The sequence below is a fragment of the Carcharodon carcharias genome, chromosome 11, assembly GCF_017639515.1.
Source record: "Carcharodon carcharias isolate sCarCar2 chromosome 11, sCarCar2.pri, whole genome shotgun sequence".
In the NCBI taxonomy this organism is placed as follows: domain Eukaryota; kingdom Metazoa; phylum Chordata; class Chondrichthyes; order Lamniformes; family Lamnidae; genus Carcharodon; species Carcharodon carcharias.
Genome location: NC_054477.1, coordinates 28,682,390 through 28,706,664, shown reverse-complemented (window position 1 = coordinate 28,706,664; position 24,275 = coordinate 28,682,390). Strand labels below are relative to the sequence as shown.

General features: G+C 43.1%; 1 protein-coding gene across 1 annotated transcript; it reads left to right on the top strand.

Moving 5' to 3' along the window:
• The first annotated feature begins 251 nt into the window (after nucleotides 1-251).
• On the top strand, nucleotides 252-16,019 carry LOC121283830 (inosine-uridine preferring nucleoside hydrolase-like). Its single transcript, XM_041198607.1, has 6 exons — nucleotides 252-326; nucleotides 4,702-4,892; nucleotides 5,816-5,995; nucleotides 7,453-7,564; nucleotides 8,348-8,484; nucleotides 14,443-16,019. The coding sequence occupies exons 2-6, from the start codon at nucleotides 4,710-4,712 to the stop codon at nucleotides 14,788-14,790; spliced, it is 960 nt and encodes a 319-aa protein (XP_041054541.1). The 5' UTR covers nucleotides 252-326; nucleotides 4,702-4,709; the 3' UTR covers nucleotides 14,791-16,019.
• Nucleotides 16,020-24,275: the final 8,256 nt, after the last annotated feature.

The window sequence follows — 24,275 nt, the reverse complement described above, 5'->3', positions numbered from 1 at the left end:
CTTTTAATTTCAAATAAATCATTCATACGTTCATACATATGTTTCATAAGATAGCCTGGAGGATGTGTCTTGCAAAAATTCAATTAGATTGGTTGTACTTTGGGGCGTAAACGAATTGGGGCATTAGGCCGTCCACGCATTCTCTAAAAGTAAACCTATAAATGCCTATAAATATCCAGCACACATACAGAGGGAGAAGCTGAAGTTCCTCAGCTCCAAACTCTTTTCTGGAGAGAAGTTAAAAACGCTGAACTGCTGAATATATTCAGTACCTTGTTAAATAAAAAGAGACGAAAGAATCGGATTGGACAAGAACAACAAATCCGGTGAGTGCAATTTCTTTTCTATTGGGATGACCACTGAATCTTCCTAGTTTGGTCGAATGAATAATCCAAGAAACAGTTTGGTTGTGAGCTAGCCACATAAACTCACATCTTACTTCAATAACTTTAACAACATTAAAAAGAAACATTTCCACCAAACTTGATGAAGAATATTTGGGGAGTGAATGTATCCAGTCTCTGGCCCCCATATACACCGATCGGCTAAAAAAGTGTAAAACTTGGAAATGAGTGGGACTGGCCGAACTGGTCTTAAATACGTGAAATGGAAATTCAGTACTACTGGTTTTTGACCATTTTGAACTGGTTTGTCCTGCAGCATTCACTGTTTTTTTTTAGCTGATATGGAACATTTTCTTTTTGGGCTCCAGGGTTCTGTGGATAAATCAGCTGCAAATGTGCATTCGTACAGTTTCAAACTCCGGTGAACACTCAGATATACAAGGAGTTTTTTTTAAAGAAGTCTAACATAACCTATTAGAAAACCGACTTATAAAGAGCAGGTCTGTATTTGGAAAAATGAATGAAGGGGTTAGATTTTGGATCGAGAACTTCAGCACTGACACTTGAAACGGAACTAAGTGGCTTTTTGTGGTTTTTTGTGTGGTTTATCCCAAGCATTTTACAGCTTTAGCTATGTTCATGTTCTTTTAATGTATTTTGATGGTCTCGCGGAGATGATATTTTATGTTAGTTATCAATGTTCTTGTTTTGTAATGAACAGTCTGCAAGACATTCAGTCATTGCAACTTTTCCTATCTTGCATTCACTAATTAAAAGCTTTCGCATCTCTAACTTTTCAATTCTCATGAAGGGTAACATATTTCCATTCTACAATTGCTGATTGTCTCATCTTTTTGTTTCTATTGTTCCTTGTTTTTTACTTCAGTTTGCAGCATGTGTCATTTTCTTTGTAATTGGTGATATACGGGTTTCAATTACCTTAAGAGTGCAACATGTTTACTGAAAAGCTGATAATCCATTCATAAAGGGGCCAATCATTCTGACCTTTGCCTCTAAATATCACTCACTTTCTAGACACAATGGTTAGGAAGAAGGAATCAATGATATGAGAAACAGCACCTTATCTTCCGACTAGGCACTTTACAGCCTTTCAGACTGAATATTGAGTTCAACAATTTTAGATCATGAACTCTCTCCTTCATCCACACTCCCTTTCCGATTTTCCCCCCTCCATTTTGTTTTTTCCAGTAATTTATATAGATTTTTGTTTTCCCACCTATTTCCATTATTCTTAAATGTATTTCCATCCATTGTTTTATCTCTACCTATTGGCCTTTTTCGATTCCTTCACCCCACCCCCACTAGGGCTATCTGTAGCTTGTTTGTCCTGATTTCTACCCTTAATTAGCACATTCCTCTAGATAATATCACCACCTTCAACACCTCTTTGTCCTTCTTTCTGAGACATCTTTTGGTTATCTCCACCTATCACTGGCCCTCTATCCAGCTCTCTTGTCCCAACCCCACCTCCCTCCACCCCCTTAAACCAGCTTATATTTCACCCCTTTTCTATTTTTCCTTAGTTTTGTTGAAGAGTCATGCGGACTCAAAACATTAACTGCGCTCCCTTCCGCAGATGCTGCCAGACCTGCTGAGTTTTTCCAGGTAATTTTGTTTTTGTTAATGATATGTTTTACTGGGTCTCCACTCACTTAGTTTTGCATTGTAATGTCTGGGTTTCTCCTGGGTTGGGAAGGGGCAGATAGCCGAGCTGCATCTGCATAAGTCACTGCCCCATTGCTGACATGTAAATGAGGCAGTGGGGAACATTCCCAGCCTCCTGCCCTGCTTTCTTTCTAATTGGTCCATCCAACCCTGAAGTGGAGGATGCCCAAATAAGGTGGGCAATAGAGTTTGAGCTGGAGCAACGATGAGTCAGAGGTTCTGCGGAGATCCTGGGGCTGCAGCTCAGAAATTGATTTTGCAGGTTGTAGGAGAGCCACAACTATAAGGCCACAGTGCCAGTGGGTAGGAACACAACTGGAGGCTTACAGTTGTGCTCCAATTTTTCCCCCTTTAGCACTGCTAAGATCCATACCCAAATGGGACAGGAAATAATAGACCTTTATTAAATAATAATCTGAAGGATTGGCCCCTTTATGTGTGGATTATCAGGATTTCAGTGAAGTGCAGACAAGCTATTTGTTCATTTATCAATGATTCAATCTATAAGCATTGGCTTGTAATAGATGACTGAAAGCATAATCAAACAAATAGGTGGGGAGAGAATTAGCTGCGTGAAGGGATATAAGGGGGAAAATCTCCGAGACCAGAGCCAGGTTACAGAAGGTGTATGCCATTGATGACAGAGTACACGTTGGGTTACACAGGTGGTCAATGCTGGGGGACCACAGGATCAGGCTGCAGGGGTAACTGAGGTGAGGACATACAAGGATTTGCAAATGAGGACAGGATTTTGAGTTGGTCAGGACCAGGACATAGAAACATAGAAAAATAGAAGCAGGAGTAGATCATTCAGACCTTCGAGCCTGCTCTGCCATTCAATATGATCGTGGCTGATCCTCTATCTCAACACCATACTCCTGCTCTCTTCCCATACCCTTTGATGCCTGTAGAGTCTAGAAATCTATCCATTTCCTTTTAAATATATTCAGTGGCTTGGCCTCCACAGCCCTCAGTGGTAGAGAATTCCACAGGTTCACCACCCTCTGAATGAAGAAGTTTCTCCTCATCTCAGTCCTAAATGGTCAACACCCTATCCTGAGATTGTAACCCCTTGTTCTAGACACCGTCCTCCCAACCGTCAGAGGAAACATCATCCCTGTATCCAGTCTGTCCAGTCCCGTCAGAATTTTATATGTTTCAATGAGATCCCCTCTCATTCTTCTAAACTCCAGTGAATACAGACCTAGTCAGCCCAATCTCTCCTCATATGACAATCCTGCCATCCCAGGAATCAGTCTGGTGAACCTTCGCTGCACTCCCTCTATGGCAAGTATATCCTTTCTTAGGTAAGGAGACCAAAACTGCATACGATTCTCCAGGTGTCATTTCACCAAGGCCCTGTATAGCTGCAATATGACATCCTGTACTCAAGTCCTCTCACAATGAAGGCCAACATGCCATTTGCCTTCTTAACTGCTTGCTGCACCTGCATGCTTGCTTTCAGTGATTGGTGTACAAGAGCACCCAGTTCTTTTTGTACATCAACATTTCCCAATCTATGACAATTTAAATTCTGTTTTTCCCAGCAAAGTGGATAACCTTACACTTAGCCACGTTATATTGCATCTGCCATATATTTGCCCACTCACTCAACTTGTCAAAATTGCCTTGAAGCCTCTTAACATCCTCCTCACTACTCACATTCCCACCTAGTTTTGTGTTGTCAGCAAACTTGAAGACCAATAAAATCAGTCATATCATTAATATTTAGTTGAACTATCAATTGGCTTAAAAAGTACACATTTAGCCCTTAAGTCATCAAGTATTGTTGAACATTATTTAACAGTGAGATAAAAGCAAAATACTGGGGATACTGGAAATCTGAAACAAAACAGAAAATGCAGGTAAAACTCAGCAGGTCTAGCAACATATGTGGAGAGAGAAACAGAGTTAATGTTTCGAGTTTGTATGACCCTTCTTCAGAGCTGAAGAGAAGTGGAAATGCGATGAAATATATACTGTTTAAGCAGGGTGGAGCAGGTGGAGCTGGATTGAAGGCCAGTGATATGTGGGGACAAAGGAGAGATTGACAAAGATGTCATGAGCTAAAGGACAAAGGGAGTGTTAATGGTAGTGGTAAAGGCTAAAAAAGGTGCTTATAGTGGCAAAGGTAAGAAAGCAGAATGTGATAATAGCAGAACAAGGGCCAGCACTCTGAAAAACCCAATATGAACAAGTAACAGATGACCCTTTTGGGGATGGGGTGGGGAGAGGGGGCAGTGGTGGGTAAAAGAAGGATAGAAAATGAGATAAATGGGGGGGATAAAAAAGGGTATAAAATCATGGATAAATGAATAAAAATAAAAATAAGTGGATAAAAAACATATAGAAAAAAGGGGATAAAAAGGGGTGCGAATAGAGGAAAGAGTTCATGCTCCAAAGTTGCTGAAGTTAATGTTAAATCCAGAAAGCTGTAAAGTGTCTAATCAGAAATCAGGTGCTGTTCCTTCAGTTTGCATTGGGCTTCACTGGAACATTGCAGCAGGCCAAGGACGGACATGTGAGCACGAGAGCAGGATGGTGTATTGAAATTGCAACCGACAGGAAGTCTGAGTCATGCTTGTGGACAGACTGAAGGAGTTCCGCAAAGCAGTCACCCTGAGTTTTCATTATTTAACAGTGCCTTGTTTTTAAACTCTCTGAATTTCAGATTCTAACATGGCAAAGAAGCTGTTGCTTTTAGATGTTGACTGTGGGGTGGATGATGCTCAAGCGATGATGATGGCTCTTGCAGCTCCTAATGTGCAGATCCTGGGTATAACATGTACTCACGGAAACACAGCAATTGAAAATGTGTGCAAAAATGTACTTCGGGTGCTACAACTTTGCAAGAGGATGGAGGTAGGTGTTGAAGAGCAGAGGCACAAGTATCTGTGAGGGTGACTCTTTGCACTTTTTGCTCAGTAATAACTCAGTTCATAGGAGACTAAAACACAACAAAAGCTTCTAAAAATTCTTTATTTGTCAAAATGCTTCCAATTGTTTCTAGTTTATGGTTGCATTAAACGTATGTACATTTGCAAAGGATATTTTTGTTGTGGACTCTGTATAACATCTGTATTGTGCTAATTGAAAATGGATATCATTTCATAGACATAGTTAGATACATACAATCCATGAGTGTCTCTGATTGTGTCTGCATAATTTTAGACTGCATTCTAAGCCTATTAAAAAGTGTTACATCTTTATTACAACATTACTAGCATGGCATAGCTTTTTTCATTCCCGTTAAGGAAATCATTTTTACCCAGCTTTATTCTCTTCCCAGTTTTCTTCCCTTTGATCCTGAAGACAGGATAGTGCAGGAAAGGGGTTTTACCCATAGAAATCACCCTCCAAATCTTCAACTGCCTAACAACTTGGCTGTCGGCTGTGGATGATGATTTGTTATTTGCTCCTGGGTAGCATAGTGGCTGAATCAAATCCTGTCTTTGATATTGGTGTGCACATTCCAGTAGAGAGTTGCTGAATAACAGTCAGGTATTTGAAATCTGTCTGATTTCTTCACTTATTGATTTGCGGTGTTGGCCTCAACTCTACAACTCCTATTTGTAGTTGACATGCCAACAGCACTGAAACTGGAAACTACCTGATTTTTAACAACTCACTTGTGCACTGGGCTGACCACTTACAAACTAAACCATTTAGCGGAGCTGTTAAATAAAATTATTTTCTATCTTTCTTACATTTACATTGTTTTTACTGAACAGCAGACGCGATGTATGCTTAGTATTTCTGAAAACTAATTTTCCATGTTTGCACAGATTCCAGTCTACCGGGGTGCAGGTAACTCTCTCCTTGGAGAACGTCTGCATGACCCTGCTTACCATGGAAAGGATGGGCTGGGTGATGTTCCAGACCCTAATGCTCCGGGTCTGGAACACATACAAGCTGAGCATGCGGTGAATGCCATGATAAGAATAGTCAATCAGCATGTTGGTCAGGTGAGGTGTCTTTTTCTTAGGCAGTCCCTCAGGAATGAGGATGACTTGCTTCCACTCTGGTTTGATGGGTTCTGAGATGGCTGATAAGTCCAGTGCATGAGCTGCAGACTTTGCCACATGTGGGGCAGGTGGTGCTTGGAGGGTCAGGTAGATGGGTTGTTGAGAAATTTGTACACTCTCTCTGTCACCTCAACTTCACCTCTGCGCATTCCTGATGAAGTTTGTCGATGTGCTCGGTGCCTTCCCAAATTAAACCTTCTCCATTTATGTAGGTCACATGCCAGGGACTTCCATGAGTTGGCGGGGATGTTTGGCCTCTTCAGGAATGCTTTCAGGACTTTCCTAAAACGTTTCTGTTGTCCTCCTGGGAGTCTCCTGCCCCATTTGAGTTCTGAGTGGAACAGTTAGTTTGGAACTCTGGTGTCTGGCATACAGTGACATGTTCTGCCCAGGGGAGCTGGTGACTAGTGACCAGTGCCTCAATGCTATGCAAATTGAGATGGGGGTGGATGCTGCTGATGGGCTGCCTTTCTTCTCATTGGATTTGGAGGATCTTGCGAAAGAACCGTTGGCCGTACTTCTTCAGTGCTTTGAGGTGACTGCTGTAGATGTGAGATGTGTAGGCTTTTGGAAAGCAAAACTTGATGGCCTGAGTCTATCGATATTTACTTTACTTGGGGGCACATTGCTGGGTTAAACATAGGAAACTTGAGTGAACAAGTCTTCTATATTTGAGCAGGGCTATTTAAATAAGAGACAGAGGGTTTTGGCAGGGTTATCGTGGGAGAGGTGCAAAAGAACTAGGAAATTTGCATTTAGTGATATTTTGATGTAAAACCAGCATAATTCATTACACGCTAATTTCTTCAGGATAAAAAGATGCACTTATGCCCTAGTTAAGTTACAGGAAATTCTGGCCCATTAATCTAGTCTAATCATGGACAAGTCAGAATTCACTTAATGAGGAATAATTTTTGAATATCCCAGCTATAATTTGAGCAAGTAATTCTCCATATTTTGGAAATAAGGATTTGAATTGTCTCCAATAACAAAACAATTTTAGTAACAGTTCCTAATTAAGTTGAATGGAATTGAATACTCATTGAAGTCAGTTAGCAGTTAATTGGTACCTTCGTCATGGCAACACCTCTACCAATCAGAGTCCACTTGCCGACCAATCTGCACCCTCTTTTCATGAAGTATAAATCATTGTTCCCTTTAAGATTTGGTGTTCTTGTAAATTGTCCTGATGAGTGCAAGACAAAAAGCTTCGATAACGTCTTTACAGAATACTCATTGAAACATTGTAAACCTAATACATAAGGCAGCTTAAAAACATTTACAAACATTGTGTTGGATTTTACTCCATGTAAAATTAATTCTTTACATTATTACAATGTACAAAATACTGAATGTCTCACTATTACTATGTTAAGATATTTTTCATCATCTTGTAGGTCACTCTTGTTGCTATTGGACCCCTGACCAATGTGGCTTTAGCTGCTAAAATGGACCCCACTTTTCCTTCAAAGCTGAAATATTTGTACATCATGGGAGGAAACATGGAAGGTATGCCTGCTTTGCGAAAGCAAAATACTGCATATGCTATAAGTCTGAAATAAAAACAGAAAATTCTGGAAATACTCAGCAGCTCTGGTAGGATCTGTGGAAGGAGAATAGCAGGGTATCTATCCACTGGCTGCAAAACCAGTGAAGACCCTGCATTACTTATTTTCAGGAGGCCTGATGAAATTTCGTAACTATCAGGCCTTATGTTGAATTAAGCCCAGTGCAGGATGGAAATCCCGCCCTTGAGAGCTGCTGACTAATCAGAGGCTGGCAGCTCTTCAGTACCGGCAGTGCTGCGAAAGCAGTGGCCTCTGCTGGTACTGTGCGGGGGCCTTTATCAAGGATCGACGATGGATCCCGGGAGAGAGGTAAGTGTGGGTGGCGTAGGGGTAACAGGGAGGGAGGGGCACTGGCAAGGTGGGTGGGGCGACTTCCCGTGAAAGCCCCCTCTTCCTGATGCCAGATCCTTGATCGGGCACAGAGTGCCTGAGTATGAGAGTACCTCTAACCCCCACCCCCAGTAGGTTGCAGGGAAATGCGACAGGGTTTGCTGGGCAGTTGCCCCACATGACAAGTTCCCCACTGGCTACTGGTAGAATTCAGGTCCTTAAAAGACCCTTAAGTGGTTACTTAAGGGCCTTAATTGACCTCCAGGTGGGAAGACTGCCCTCCACTCTTCCTGTCCAGCGCTTGATTGGAGGGTATCCTGAGCAAGATGGCTAATTAATGCTGCTTTATGTCAATCTGTGCCCTCAAAATCTACCCTGTCTGCTTTACTTTCAGCCAGAGGGAATGTGAGAGTCTGCGGTGAGTTTAACTTTGTCACTGATCCAGAAGCAGCTTCCATTGTTCTCAGCCACTTTACATGCCCAACTTACATTGCCACCTGGGAGTACAGTCTCCGCCATCGATTACCATGGGTAAGTTGCTCAAACCACACAATAGCAATCTCAAGACTAGGGGTAGAGTTTTACGAGTGATGGGGGTTTCCTGCCCCTCCATTCAGAGAGTTGACGGAGGATGCATCCCTGCTGAAACAGGCTGCCTGTCAGCCATTTATCGCTCTGGTCCTCACTTGGGAGGAAGTCCCATCTCAGCTGCCAAGTCCCAGCGTGACCACTGAGAATGGTGGCCACTGCTTGGACTACATCCAGTCTCAGCAAAGAGATGGAGGTATGTATTGGGGGGGTAGGGTGAGTGGGGGGGTTGGAGTTGGAGTTGGAGTTGGTGGGGATAGCCTTTTCTCGTGAACATTCTATTTTATGTTATTGGGCTTGTCAACATAGTGTTATGATCTTGGTCAAGACCAGTAACTCTTTTTTTAAAATCCAACATCCATTTTTACTAAAAAAAATGAAGCCACAAGATTCCACGGTTTAACACAAAATAATTTTTTACTATACAGGAGTCAAACAAAGCAAACATTAATTACAATTTTGGGTAATCGTCTATACTCTAAAACCCAAAATCAACAAAAGTCAATTAGGAATTAACAGGCAAATTGTGGTCCATTACAAACTATAAATTGCACGTTGAATACAATGATACAACTAAGACAGATCTTACAAGTTGGCTCGCAATCCATTCAGCATATCTGTTATCAATCTCTGCCACAATGTCCTTCAAAACTCTCTCCTCCTTATGAAGAATCAGCACCTCTTGTTCTAAGATTTAGCCAGACAGCAGCGCACAAACAACTCGAGTTCCACAAGCACATTCTTCACCAAAAATGACACTCCTCTGCAGAATCTCCTCAACTCTGCATGTGATGGTCTGGATGGCATAGATAACCAATGTTATCTTTAAGTACAGAAACAATTGCAGCCACTGTGTATTTGCCTATCCTCAGCTCCTGAATCCAGCCTCCATCTTCTTCAGCCTGCCTGTACTGTTCCACTGGGATCAATAGCAGAGCTCTGATGGTTCTGTGTCCTTTTTATATGGTTTCAACCACTTTCAGTTTCCTCATAAGTTTTGGTTTCCAATCTCAGTTTCAGTCTTAGTTTCCTCAGAAACTGGAAGATTCCATTTCCTTTTTCAGTTTTCTTTTTGAATTAGGGTCTGTCTCATAAAATGCAAGCTTAGAAACAACGGATTCCATCACAACAGTAATTAATATTTGCACAAATGTCATCATGCTTGGTTTCCTATTGAATAGAATAAAACTAAATCTAATTTCTTCATGTGTTCATGATAGCAGTCCCAGTTATCCAAGTCACAGTGACCATAGATTTTGAATCTGTCAAGCCCTCCCTTCTAGTTATCTTTTAAGTAGTAAAATAATTACTTATTTAGTATGTTGCCAAAACTTGAGGGAGTGATGTATGAGAAAAGATGACATATCTTCTCGAAAAGAGACAGCTGAGAGACGATATGATGGAAGTGTTTTAACTTATGAAAAGTTTGGATAAATTGAATCCAAGTAAGCTTTTCTGTTTATATAAGGACATAAAGGTCATTAGGTCTCCATTGAGCATGATTGTGCAAATACGTGATGGCTTTTTGTAGATCACGGTTGTATAAACTAAACAAGATTGTGTGCAAAGACAAGCAACTAGCTTTACTTAAACAGTATTCCACGCCCAATACAAACTGTAACAAATACTACTTAAAGTGGATTGGAAGAGCTTAAGCATACATAAGGTAGTTGAGCATGAAAGAGATATTATATACTTGTTTGTTCTTGCAATCAGTGCATCTTAACACACTAGCGAGTAAGCACAGCTGCTTCTGTCCAGAATAAAGGAGCACTTAAGACTGTACAACTGCCAGCTTTGAAATTAACGTTAATTCAAACAGATAATTGTTATTGCTTTTTGGCTGATATAAATGGCTGTCCATTTTAAACAGGAGGAAGAATTTTCCCGTTGGTGTGCGGGGGCGGGCCCCACACGCTGACATGTAAAATGAGGTGCAGCATCGGGCGAGTGTCCTGGTGTCACCGCAGGCCATCACGATATTTTGGTGGGCGGGCGAGTGATGACCTCCGATGCGCACCCGCCATTAATTAATGGGTCATTTAAGGCCCTTGAGGCAATTTTTCGGGGCCCATGCGATCTTCAGGTCATTGTATGGGCACAACGGGCAGGCAGGTAGGATATATTTGTATAAACCTCATCCACGGGTGGGAGCAGAGGGGTTAGTGGGGTCACGAATGTGCTCAATCAGATATTTAATTTGGAAAGCTCCTGATGCTTGCCTATGTGAGCAGAAATACTTTGAAACTTGTACCAGCTGCTTGGACAGAACTCACAACCTTCAGATCAGTCCTCTACAGTGAAGATCCTTTTTGGGGCCTGAAGGTTTCAGGAAGCCTTCCCTTAGCCTGGGAATGGGACTTGTGCTCTCCACAGGAAGCACATCCTCTGAGGAGGAGGGAGAGCCAGAAGGGGGAGGAGGCCAGGAGTGCACATTCTGCCTCCAGGGGAGCTACCTTTCGGAGGACAGGCACAGGCACAAGGGCTGCAGGGCCAACAGGAAGTCCAAAACGGAAAGGGCTGCAGAAGACACCACTATCCTGCTGCCAGGGTATACAGGTAGCGAAGCAGCTACCTCAATATGTCTGAGGTGCAGTGCCAAAGGAGGCTCTGTCTCTCAAGGGAGACAGTCAACTCTGTCAGATAGATAGCCCTGAGGTCTCGGCTAACTGTGTGGGTGGACACCCCATGCCAGTAGCTCTAAAGGTCACAGCTGCCCTCAACTTCTATGCCTCTGGCTCTTTCCAGGGCTCAGTGGGTGATCTTTGCGGTGTCTCCCAATCAGCTGTCCACACTTGTGTCAAGCAGGTTAGAGACACTCTGCTCAGGTGTGCATTGACGTTTATCCACTGTCGCTGGAACGAGGCCAGCCAGACAGAGTGAGCCAAAGGCTTCGTGGCCATTGCTGGCTTCCCCTGCGTCCAGGGTGCAATAGACTGTACACATGTGGCCATCAAAGCGCCAGCAGGTGAGCCCGGTGCCTTCGCCAACAGGAAGGGCTTTCACTCCATGAACGTGTAGATAGTGTGTGATCACAGGATGCTGATTCTACAAGTCTGTGCAAGCTACCCAGGCAGCTCCCACGGTGCCTACATCCTCAGACACTCCCAGATGCCGAGGCTCTTCAGTGCTCCAGTATGGCTGGATGGATGGCTGCTGGGTGACAAGGGCTATCCCCTCAGAAGGTGGCTCATGACACCTCTCTGCCACCCAAGAACAGAAGCTGAGCAGCGGTACAATTGGAGCCACATCTCCACAAAGGCTGTGTTGGAGAGAACCATTGCTCTTCTCAAGATGTGCTTTCGATGCCTGGACTGTTCAGGGGGTGCACTACAATACCCCCCAGATTGTGTGTCGGTTGCATGCTACATTCTCCACAATCTTGCGCTGGAAAGGGGCAATGCTGTGGACAGAGAAGATATTGACGCAGTTGCTGCGGCTGCACATGATGAGCCCAGCTGTGAGTCAGAGGATGAGCACGCACAGAGAAATGCTGAGGGGGTAGACACTGACCTGGGCAAACTCCAGGGAGGCAGGGACACCCAGGAGGCTTTAATCCAACAAACCTTCAGCTAGAACGCCACAGATGGACCTCCAACAAAAGCAGAGACGACAGGCAGCTGCTGCACCGACGTGAGGTCGCTTCAGACCTTGCTGCTCACTGTGGATGGGTGGACACCGAGCTGGGAAACTTGGTGCCCAGACCATCTCCCACACTGGCACTGACCAGCTGAGGTCAGTGCCAATGTGAGGGCTTGTTGGTCTGAGTTCATCCCCAGGGAGCCCTGATGGGTCTCCCAGAGGAGCCTCTCCACAAGAGTTGCCACTCTCTCCATGGACGAAGCATGGCGCTCGGCCACTAACTGAGCATGTGCCTGGTCCCATGCAGCCCTTCGAGTGCTGGCGCCATGGGCACTCTGTCTCCGCCAGTTCCTCCAGCGACTGTGAAGTGCCCTCACCGCTGTGCCCCGGGACACTAGCCAATGATCTAATTCCCACCACGGTGCTAGTAGTACCTGCACTGTTGCCTGCCTGGCGAAGATGGTGTGACGCTGGGGGTCAGAGACTTCAGGGCCCTCAGCTGTGAGAGTGGGCCCGTGTGCCTGCTCCTCCTGGCCCTGATCCACTGATGCTGAAAGGAAGAACAAGGATATTTGATTAGTTAACGTGTTGACAATGTCAATGAGCATCCCTGTCCCCCAGATCATTATGCGCTCATCCTTCCATAAGCAATGTTCAAGCCATGTTGCAAACTTCAATCACTGAACATTCAGCACTGCCATGGCTGCTGGGACACTAATGCTGACCTCAGTGCTGGGCTAAAATACCTGCCCAAGGCACCCCAGCCTCACCGACACTGGTGGACCTGGGCACATGGCGCCTCCCCAGATTGAGGGCCTCCTGCTCAAACCTGGTAATGATGGCCAACTGGGCCGGCCCTCTGCCAGTCCTCACCCGCTCAGCAGCATTATGAGCATTCTTCTCCTGAAAAGGAGAAAAGAGCATTGATTAGTGCAACTTGTACCTGGAATCTCTTCGCTGCCATTCCACCCCAACCAGAGTGGGACATTGCAAAGCTCCAGTGCCTCCTCATCCTGCAGCTACCACACACTCACACAAAGATACCAGGCCTATCACCCCCCCCCCCCCCACCCCAAAAACCTTGGCCAAATGCAGCCTACATCACATTTGGCACCACACGGTCCAACCTTGCAGAGCAAGGAGGCGCAAGCACGTGGAATGCAAAGAGCAGCAGATGGATCAGTGCCCCGCCACCTGGAAGCTCTCCTCCCAGCATGTCAGTCAGCGCCCTGACTTGGACATGTTTTGCGGTTCCAGCACTTTGCCTAGGTGCAGAACCAACAGGTTGCCCCCAAAACAGTAATGCGGTGTCATTGTACCACAGGCTGAGGGTGCAGCACCCATCTCATCACCACCCTCTCAGGGTGACCTCGGCATGGGCAATATCTGCTGGCCCACCCAGTGACCGACACAAGCCGTCAATGATTCAATGCAGTAACTGCACTCAGAGTTTGAGGGGGTGGGTGGCCAGGGGGGAAATGCCTACCTGCTGGGTTAAGTGACCAATGCCAACATGGTACTCATCCTTCCAGAGTGCAAATGGTCATTGAAATGCTTGCGGCACTGGATTCAGGAGTGTCGCTCCACGTCGCGGGAGCTCACTATCTCCATCACCTCCTCCCAAGCACCTTTAGTCATGTGGGGGGGCCTCCTCCTCCCGTCCTGGGGGTACCAGGACCTCCCACCATGCTGCCACCTCCTCGAGGAGGGCAGCAAGGCAATCGATTGAAAAACGAGGGGCACAGTGTCCTCCTGCCCTACCCTCCTGCCTGGCCTGCTCACCAGCAGCGCTCTGGGGAGCCCTTCTGCTGGCCATGATTGACAGCCTTTGCAAAGGCTGCAGGAGCACTTTTAATGGCCCCAGGTCGCCATTGGACCCGGTGGTCATAGCAGTCTGGCTGTTGCCCGCCCACACCCGCTGTCCTCAGGAGCCACGTTTCATGCTGGGCGGGCCCGTGTAAAATGGCGTCGTGGACCCAATCACGGGCCTGCCTGCTCCCACATGACCCGCACTGCCCACCCAACTGGCAGAAAATTCTGCCCATGGACATTTTAAATCATGGCGCATTTACAAATTAAGAACAACAAAAGAAAATAGGAAATGCAGGAGGAACTTTTGTTTTACATTGTGTGGAACAGGTTACTGGCATGGGTGGTGGAACCAAAAAACTTAATGGGCTTCAGGAGGAAGCAGGCAGTTTGTTGCGGGGGTTCAGGGTTATTAGAAAGGCACCAAAGGAATATTGTGAATAGATGGGCTGGAAGGTCTTCTCGTGCCTGAAACTTTATGTTTTGAAATCATTTTCTTTTTAATTGCAGGACTTTTTTCAGAAGTGGATAAATCAAAATACTGAGAAAGCTCAATTCATGAAGAAGATAACTGCACATACTACTGAGTTTACCAAAGGTGATCAAGGCAGTAAAGAGTTGCATTTTGGACAAGGGTTTGTGTCCTGTGATTCATATGCAATGGCTGCTGCAATTGATGAGTCTGTTGTCACTGAAGATGCACGATATGGGGTAAGCGTGGAATTGCATGGATCATTGACCAGAGGGATGATGGTTCTGGATACCCTTGACCTACTGAAACTTAAGAGTAAAGCTGTTGTCTTCTTGAAATGCGATATGGAAAAATTTAAGCAGCTGTTGATGAATGTTCTGAAATAGGATGCTGCAGGCTTCAAATTAAAGGAAAGGGGGAAAAAAGTGCCAGGTACATTTTAAATAGTACTAACGAGGATGTAAACCCTAACTCTCGGTAAACTTAATTCAATTTTAAACAATATGTTCATACATTCCTAATATTATCTAGCATGAGTGAACTTAGCTTCTATATTAGGCTTATTATAACCTGACAAATATAACTTGTAATAGTTAAAATGTTTGCTCACACTTCCTGACTAATGCTTAGAAAATGGTCAAATAAGAAATCTGAATGAATATTGCGCAGAGTAGTTTCATTTCTTTCAGAACTGGGGAGTATTAAGCAGAACTTTCTTTGGGGAATTAAATGGATGGTGTAGGAAAAATGGACTGGAATTTATATTTTTGTCACATGTCATATCAGCTGAGTCTGCCCAGTCTTAACTCATCTGCTGTGGTTTCATTCATGCTTTTGTTACCTCTAGACTTGGCAATTCCAATGTTCTTCTGTTAGCATCCTATCTTTCATCTTCCATAAACCTGATGTCAACCAAAATTTCATTGCCTGTATCTTAATTCCCAAGTGCAGTCCATCCATCACAAGCCCCCATCCCCCACCGCCCCATGCTTGCTGATCTATATTGGCTTCCGATCCAGCAACACTCCAATTTTAAAATTCCTTTCCCTGTTTTCAAATCCCACTCGACCTCTGTAACCTTTTGAGGTTTCTGCACTCCTCCAATTCTAGCCTCTTGCACACCGATTTTCATTGCTCTGCTATTAATGGTCATGCCTTCAGCTGCCTGTTCCCCAAGATCTGGAATTCTCCCCCTCTCCACCTCTCTCGTTCCTCCTTTAAATCCTATCTATTTGATAAAGCTTTTGGTCAGCTGTCCTAATATCTTATGTAGCTCAGGGTCAAATATTGTTTGACAGGGTTCCTTTAAATGTCTTGAGATGATTTCCTACATAAACAGCACTATATATATGGAAGCTGTTTTTATTGATTATTAAGGTGTTAACTAACTCTGATTATGCTTTTACCTCAGAGATTGGCATTTTAAAGAAACAATTTCCTTTCTTGATCAATATAATTATGGAAGCTGTCAACTTTCAATCTCATAGAGGAATCTGTTATACCTTTATAAATGTGGGCTTTGATTTACTGAATCTGGTGTATTAGCATTAAATTGCAATGGGTAAAAAGCACTCATGTATGTTGTGAATCAATAAAAAATAAATGCAGCATCCAACTAAACTGTTTAAAATGCATTAATTTTCATTCAACTCTGAATTAGTGCATTGAAGTTTATTAAAAACTTGCCTCCTTAGTTCAAATAACCATCAGCAGATGAAGTTTGCACAAGACAGTACCAGTTGCAGAATTTTTGAAAGTGGGGTCTAAAGACTGTTACAGTCCCAGCTGATGTTACTACTGGACAAATCAGATCCCAGGGTGGAACCTAGATTAATAGATCCTAACTTTTATTTTTTGCTTAAAAACGTGGAGGCCGACTACTGAACAGTCACAGGAGTCAGCTGACGAACTTTTAACAACATAATAAAACAATTATTAAACAAGAAAAGATGAACTATATTACAATACTCCTTCACCCACAACTATATCTTCACAGATATAGATAGATTTGTAAGGATAACACCAGTGGCTATTTTATAGTGTCAGGTTCAGAGTAAGTACACAGTCCATGTAAACCAATAGGGAACCTATGGTCAGGCATCACACTCTGAAACCAAGTGACAGATGCCACCCCAAACAGATGCTATGGATCTCTCATCAACTCCACCCAGACACTTGTCACACTGCGAGCCAACCAGTCTCACTGAACTTCCATGCACTCTCTCTCAGATACTTAGCTGTGTCAACAGAACACCACTGCTTCACATGCTCATAGTAAATAATTACAGACCATCAGCAGGTTTCTAATCTCTACTCTCGAAGAACTCGCTTTGGAATTGTCTCTCAAACGACACTTTCTCTCGGGTGCCTTCCACAAGGATCTACCTATTGGGTTTCGAACTCTCTTGCCAATGTTCCTCTCCCCTGGATCGCCATGTGCATTCGACCTTTGCCGTCCACGCACTCTCTCTCAGATACTCAGCCATGCCAACAGAACACCACTGCTTCACATGCCTATAATAAAGAATTGCAGACCATCAGCTATCTCTTTGGATCTCCTGGCTTCTCACAAGCCTAGTTTGCTTTAAGTCTGAATCCTGCAGCTTTCTCCCTTTAAGCTTTGAGCTTTGCTCTGCTCCTCACACTTAACTTCCACTGAACAGGACCTTTTCCAGATTCCTGTTCTTTTCCTTTGACTAGAAAGTCTTCTTGGGACTTTCCTCTTTTCCCCTTAGGACCTGCTCCCTGCAGTTCCCTCTCCCAGTAGACTGCTGACAACTTGATACCTCCGTTGTGATCCAAAACTCACTCGATACACTGTTACATTAACTTTAGAGAAATTAATCTAAGATTCTTAGACTTATTTTTCTCAGCAATCTGCTAGTATGTCCAGCTAGAGAGAGACTTAAACTGCTTCCTTCACATTAGAGCATAATGACCAACTGAACTGAATTACTTTTCTGTTTTCTCTGTCACTGTGAGGCCCTCTCTCTGGACCCCTGTTGCTAGGCAACAACACAGTTTATTCTACCTTGTGTTTGTTTTAATTTCCCTTCAAGAGTCATAAAACCTCATTAGAATGCAGTCATCTTTTAGAGTGAAACTAAAACTCAAGTTCCCCCCTTTCTTAATGCACCAATACGAAAACACAATTAAACTTAAAGCTAAAACTCATTCTTAACACCCACAAATATAAATATAATTTACTTAAGCTATCTCTAGTTCCTAACAAGAACTGCATGGTTAAAATATTTGCCTGGTCCCAGGTAAAAATATGACCCTGCGCATGTTTTCCCACCCAGTAGTACTTCCATCCATTATAACCACGTGTTAAATGTGTTACGACCAGTCCCTGGGCGAGCTCTCCCAATTTGTTAATTTCCTGAACGGGACCCCAATTTTGTTATGCTCCCAGGTGAAGAAGAATGAGTTGGCTTCCCTTCTTTATTCAACCCCTCGGCTGGTTACAACAAGGTTAATTTAAAATTCCCCTCCACCGTGGATACCTTTTCCCTGACCAAATGTATTTATCTAAGCCTCACCTAAGAAAGGATATACTTGCCATAGAGCAAGTGCAGTGAAGGTTCACCAGACTGATTCCTTGGATGGCAGGATTGAGTAGAGATTGGGCTGATTAGGCCCATATTCACTGCTGTTTAGAATATGAGGGGAATCTCATTGAAATGTATAAAATTCTGACAGGGCTGGACGGACTGGATGCAGGGATGATGTTCTCTCTGGCTGAGGGGGTCTAGAGCAAGGAGTCACAATCTCAGGATACGGGGTAGGCCATTTAGGACTGAGATGAGGAGAAACTTCTTCACTCAGAGGGTGGTGAATCTGTGGGATTCTCTACCACAGAAAGCTGTGGAGGCCAAGTCACTAAATATACTTAAGAAGGAACTTTAAAGGCATCAATGGGTATGGAGAGAGAGCAGGAGTTTGGCATTGAGATAGAGGGTCAGCCACGATCATATTGAATGGTAGAGCAGGCTCGAAGGGCCTTTCTGCTTCTATTTTCTATGTTACTTTTACAAGGAGCCAACTTAACTAAGCTTTCTTGAGTCAAAGAAAGAGTAAATTTATTCGTTGCAAAAAACCTGAGGAAAAATAATAAAAATGCAACACACACACACAGATCAGAAATGAGAAGTTAAGAGTCCGGATAATAGTTAAAAAAGATATATGAATCAATCTTTGGCTTGTCCATGAGGCGTAGATGGCGGTACGTTGGAACGATTAAGATGGGTGATTCCGGTAGGGCTGACTTTGGCAGAATTGCAGCTGGTTTGGAGACGCTTGGTTCTGCGGGATAATTGAAGAAGCTGTCCTATTTCCTTTTTGATTGTGACATTGGCTGAACATTGCCTCCAGCAAGAAAGAGAGAGAGAGGGAGACTTTACCTGCAACTGCAGGGGGTGAGTAATTGGTCTTCTTGTGCTGTCACTCTCACAGCACACTAGCACACACTGCACTGCTCTGCAGCCAGCTTTTTAACACATTTTACCCTGTGTATTCCTGTTAGAAAAATAAATTAACAGGAGATGGATTTTAGATGACTGCTGAGACATAGTAATCAGTCTTTTGTCTCGGTAACCACAGGAGATTAAAGTTCAGTCTTTTGCATCTATCCTATCTCTCTTTCAAGTGTCTCTGCTTGAATAAGGCCATGACACTTTTTCAGGTGTGACATTCTATGTTTTTGCAGGACAGGTCTGTTATTATAATCCACATAGGAATTTTCTAGTAAGTGTTCCTTGCGTTTATTTCTTTAAAAACACACAAATCTTCCTTAAAAAGTCCAAAATGCTCATTAGCAAATTGTGGCTGTAATCAGCTTTTCATGGAGATCTAATTTGCAAGCATAGTATTTTTGAAGTTATATTTTTTGCAGACTTTGGAACTACTGTTTTGTACATTGGCCACAATATTTACTCAAGGCCATGAATAGAGGAAAGGAAGGGCTTCCAGACAATTTTCCCTGGACTTTTAACAGCAGGGCAACTTATAAGTTTTTGTATTAAGTAAAAACAGAAAATGCTGGAAAAACTCAACAGGTCTAGTAGCATCTGTGGAGAGAGAAACAGAGTTAATGCTTCATGTCTGTATGACTCTTCTGCAGAGCTAAAAGAAGTGGAAATGTGATGGATTTTATACCGTTTAAGAGGGAGTGATAGGTTTCCTGCCTGACAGCCAAGTTGATTGACAGACTGGCTGCCTGACTCATGGTAAAGCAGCTGAGGAGCGCTTGCTAGGTAGGTCAGAGATCATGGGGGCTGGAGCAGGGTGTTGCGGGTCAGGGATAAGAGATTGCAAGGGATGTGGGAATTGGATATTGGGATCAGGAGGGTTGGAGATCGAGGAGGAGGGTCAGAGATTTCAAGGGTCAGGGGAGTGAGGAACAGAGATTTCAGGGTATGGGTATTGGAGATTGCAGGCGATGGGGCTTGGAGATTGTGGCTGGTGGAGGTTGGAGTTTGCAGTTTGCTAACGGGCTAAGTTTGGGCCTGGAAAAAACACTCCTTTAAGTACTTATCTTATGGATCTGATCCTTCTCACCTCCTTTTACCTGATGTGAGTCCTGTGGAATCTGGTCAACTTTAGCTAAATAAAATTAAACCAGAGACATACAGCCCCTTTAAAAGATTCCACTAACTGATCCACCTTGTGAGAATAGTTTGGTCACCATTAAATCAGAAATGGGTATATTGGTTGCGGCTTGGGAATGAATAAGAAACCTTACTTTTTTTTTACTTCCCATCCAACCCAAACTCATCCATTTTTAGGGAGTCAAGATTGCCCCCATTGTTTCCCACTAATGTTTCATATGTTCTCCCTATATTTTCTGAATCAGGACAAGATGGAAACATTTACATAATGAGAATAGCAGCAGAATCATTTTACCAATATAACAGAGAAACTGACTAGAAACTCCTTCCAAGAGTTTTGCAAAAGAAGATGATATTTTAAAAAGATTAAATCTGTAAGACAAATGTTCATTCCAACTTAAGGTACACCATGATATCCAACAAGTGACTGTCCATAATTGTATTTACACAAGTTACTGTTATCTTACTGTTGGGGATGTACTTTGAAAGCAGCTCAATCACAGTATTTCATTATTAAAGTGGTATAAGATGAACAAAAACATGACTATGCAGCCAAATTAACTACATGTGCTAACCTTTTTAAAAGGTGTACAGCTTGTAAATGTTAATGTTCAAAGAGACTTCAATGCGCCCATACAAGGAATTCAGAAAGTTAGCATGCAGGTACAGTAAGCAATTAGGAAGGCGAATCGCATGTTGGTCTTTATTACAAGGGAATTAGAGTACAGGAATAAAGGAGTCTTGCTACAGTGGTATAGGGTTTTGGTAAGACCACACCTGGAATCCTGTGTGCAGTTTTGGTCTCCATATTTAAGGAAGGATATACTTGCTTTGGAGGTGGCACAACAACGGTTCTGTAAATTAGTTCCTGGGATGAGGGGATTACTGCATTTCCCAAACTGGCTGGGACCTTTGATGGTGAGCACTCCTTTTATATCATGACTAATTGCTACTCTTTGCCTATGCCTGTGACCTACCTCATTATACTTCCCCAAGCTCTCTGTACCCTGTAGGATGTGTACACCTATGCTGGTGCTTGCAAAGGTTGAAAGGGTGAGTTGAGATACTGTGTTGACTTGGGCTACTGACAGTCCATAATGAAGTCTGTATTAAAGATTATGTTACCTTAAAGAGGTATTAAATTTGGCCTGGGAGTTATTTCAATGAAGGAGTCATAACGATAATCTTACCTTCTACGATGGAGGCTCAAACAACTCCCATTGAGGCCTTGAGTTGGGAAACCCTGCCTCTCCACCAAAAAGCTGAGAAATTTGTTTGCAAAACACAGTTGGCATAGAATATACAGCACAGAAACAGGCTGTTTGGTCCAACTAATTCATATGAACCATTTGAGTTTTCATGCAATATCTGTATAGGAAATTTCAAAATATTCCTGCCTTTGTATCCTGCCTAGCAATGCTGGATGCCTGTCTTCTACTCAGCATCGTGTGAAAATTAAGCAAAAGTGCAATGGCAATTTGACACCTAAATTTAACTTGCTGCTAACTTTCGGGGAAAATCAATAATGATACGTTTGTGGGAAGAATGCAGCATAATGTGTCTCAGATTAACTTGTGATTGTTCCCAGCCCAAAACCACATGAGGAAACTTTGGAAGATCTAGTCCAATGCCTCTGAATTCTCCTCAAGTATTCTTATATTTGTGAGGATTAGATCGCTTTTCAAACCTCCAGTCAAGCATTTAAGTGTCAAACTTCAATTTTCAAGAAGCGCACTGGCCATTGTGTTTGTGGTACCACTTGAAAGCTCATGCCAGTATTTTCTCACCCCAAAAGTTTATGTTTGAACAGACGTTCTACAACCAAATCTATTTTGTCAAAGTATGGTTGGGGCACAGGTTCAGAAAAACCTGATGCGTCTCCATTGGAAAGGCTGCGTGTGAAAAATGATGTTCCAGGTGATCTGTGTGTTTGTCAAAATCAGAATTATGTATCACAGAATCACACAGTGCAGAAGAGGCCCTTCGGCCCATCAAGTCTGCACCGACATGTGAGAAACACCTGATCTACCTAATCCCATTTACCAGCACTTGGTCCATAGCCTTGAATGTTATGGTGTGCAAGTGCTCATCCAGGTACTTTTTAAAGGTTGTGAGGCAACCCGCCTCCACCACCCTCCCAGACAGTGCATTCCAGACCTCTGGGTAAAAAGTTTTTCCTCACATCCCCCACTAAACCTCCTGCCCCTCACCTTGAACTTATGTCCCCTCATGACTGACCCTTCAACTAAGGGGAACAGCTGCTCCCTATCCCTAAAAGAAAATCTCAATTCCTGCCTATTATCTAATTTCACTATATGCAGCTAGAATTTTGTTACTCTTCAATTTTTGTGTGCAGTGGAAACATATAAAGAAATTGGACTGTTTTTAATAAGTTGATTATTTTAAATATTAAACTTAAGTTGTTAATAAACAAGTCTGTTTAATAACTCCACCCAAGGTATGATAGATAGAAAAAAAGGCTCACGCCCACTTGTGAAAAAAGTGCAAATATTTGTACAGGGTCAATGGTTAATGTGCAATGGTTGAGCAACGTTCAAAAATCTCAGAGACAAAGGGCAACAAAACACTTTCGACTGATATTTTACAACATTTACAATCATCAATTTTACTATTTTCTCTACCAAAGTAAGTACTATTGTGTCGGTGCCTCCTCACTGTTCAGCGTTTCAGAATTTGGCATGATTACCTTGCTTAGATTTACAGTATGATGTGCAATAAATGGCATCAGAATAGAAGTAAATTAGTAATCAAGAAGAATGGAAATAGATGATTAAATGAAACAATCCGATTGCCGAGCCCGTGTCCCCTGTAGTGGCTAAAGTCGGAGGCTGGACTGGCTCTGCTTGCTGGGACCTGGGCTGTGCTGGAAGAGCAGAAAAGAATTGGCCTTCACATCATTATTGCTAAGGTAGTTTATTGTAGATGGTGGCTGAATGCACTGGCTGCAAACGGGCCATTAAACTGTGTCTCTGTTCCCCAACACGAGAATGTCACTCAAGGTCAAAACCTCCTTCTCAATGTGACTTACTCCTCCTCACACTGCTTACTGTTCCTAACGCCTTTCTGGTCAATGGCAGGAGCTGTTGTTTAAGGGGGAACCCATGTTTTATTGTCATTACCCCTCAAAATAATGGGAGGATTTCTTGGGTCTTGGATTCCTTCTTGGATCTCAGAACTCTGAGTGTCCTCATGGATAATAGCAGTCTTATTAGTGAACAAATTGGACAAGTACAGTTAGACATAGTCAGGCTAATTCAGTTGCTAGATTCGTAATCATGATATTTATCGTTTCAAGCCCCGTATGGGGATGTTTTTTTTTCCTTACATATTTTTTAAAATTTGTATTTTTCTTAAATTTTTAACTAGTTGCTGGAGGGTGGGGGGGGGGGGGGAATGTCTTCCTCTCACTCCCAAGTATCTTGTATTCACTATCAGAATAACTATTTGGAAAATAGTATTGCTGTATTTAATAGTTTGCCAACATTTTTTTTATTTGTTCATGGATTGTGGGCATCGCTGGCTAGGCCAGCATTTATTGCTCTTCCCTAATTGCCCTTGTTTAGAGGGCATTTAAGAGTCAACCACATTGCTGTGGGTCTGGACTCACATGTGGGCCAGACCAGGTAAGGACGACAGATTTCCTTCCCTAAAGGACTTAACTGAACCAGATGGGTTTTTATGACAATCGACAATGGTTTCATGGTCATCATCAGACTTTTAGTTCCAGATTTTTATTGAATTCAAAATGCATCATCTGCCATGGTGGGATTTAAACCTGGGTTCCCCAGAGCATTACCCTGGGTCTCTGGATTACTAGTCTGGCGACAATACCACTACGCCATCACCGCCCCTTGTAAACCTTTACCTTAAATAAAACTCTCCATCATATATAAAGCTCCAAAAGATGTGTTCTGCAGGAGAATATGTGCAGAATCACAGTGCAGAATAGTCCCATAGTCATCTATGTCATTTATATAAATGACAAATAATAGGGGACCCAGCACTGACCCTGTGGTACGCCACTGGACATTGGCTTCCAGTAACTAAAGCAGCCTTCTGCCATCACCCATTGTCTCCTGCAACTAAGGCACCAACTTGCAAAAAAAAAATGCATAATTCAGCAACAGAAACCAGAGCTTCATTTATTACTTAAAGGCATCTCTCACTTTAAATAGTAAGAGCTGACACTACATTTGCGCATATGCTGTGGCACAAATAAACAGTCTTTCACAAACTGCAGG

Coding starts and splice junctions, on each gene's coding strand:
- LOC121283830 (XM_041198607.1), top strand. CDS start 4,710: ATGGCAAAGAAGCTGTTGCTTTTAGATGTTGACTGTGGGGTGGATGAT. Junction 4,893..5,815: donor AACTTTGCAAGAGGATGGAG/GTAGGTGTTGAA, acceptor ATGTTTGCACAG/ATTCCAGTCTACCGGGGTGC. Junction 8,485..14,442: donor TCCGCCATCGATTACCATGG/GTAAGTTGCTCA, acceptor TTTTAATTGCAG/GACTTTTTTCAGAAGTGGAT.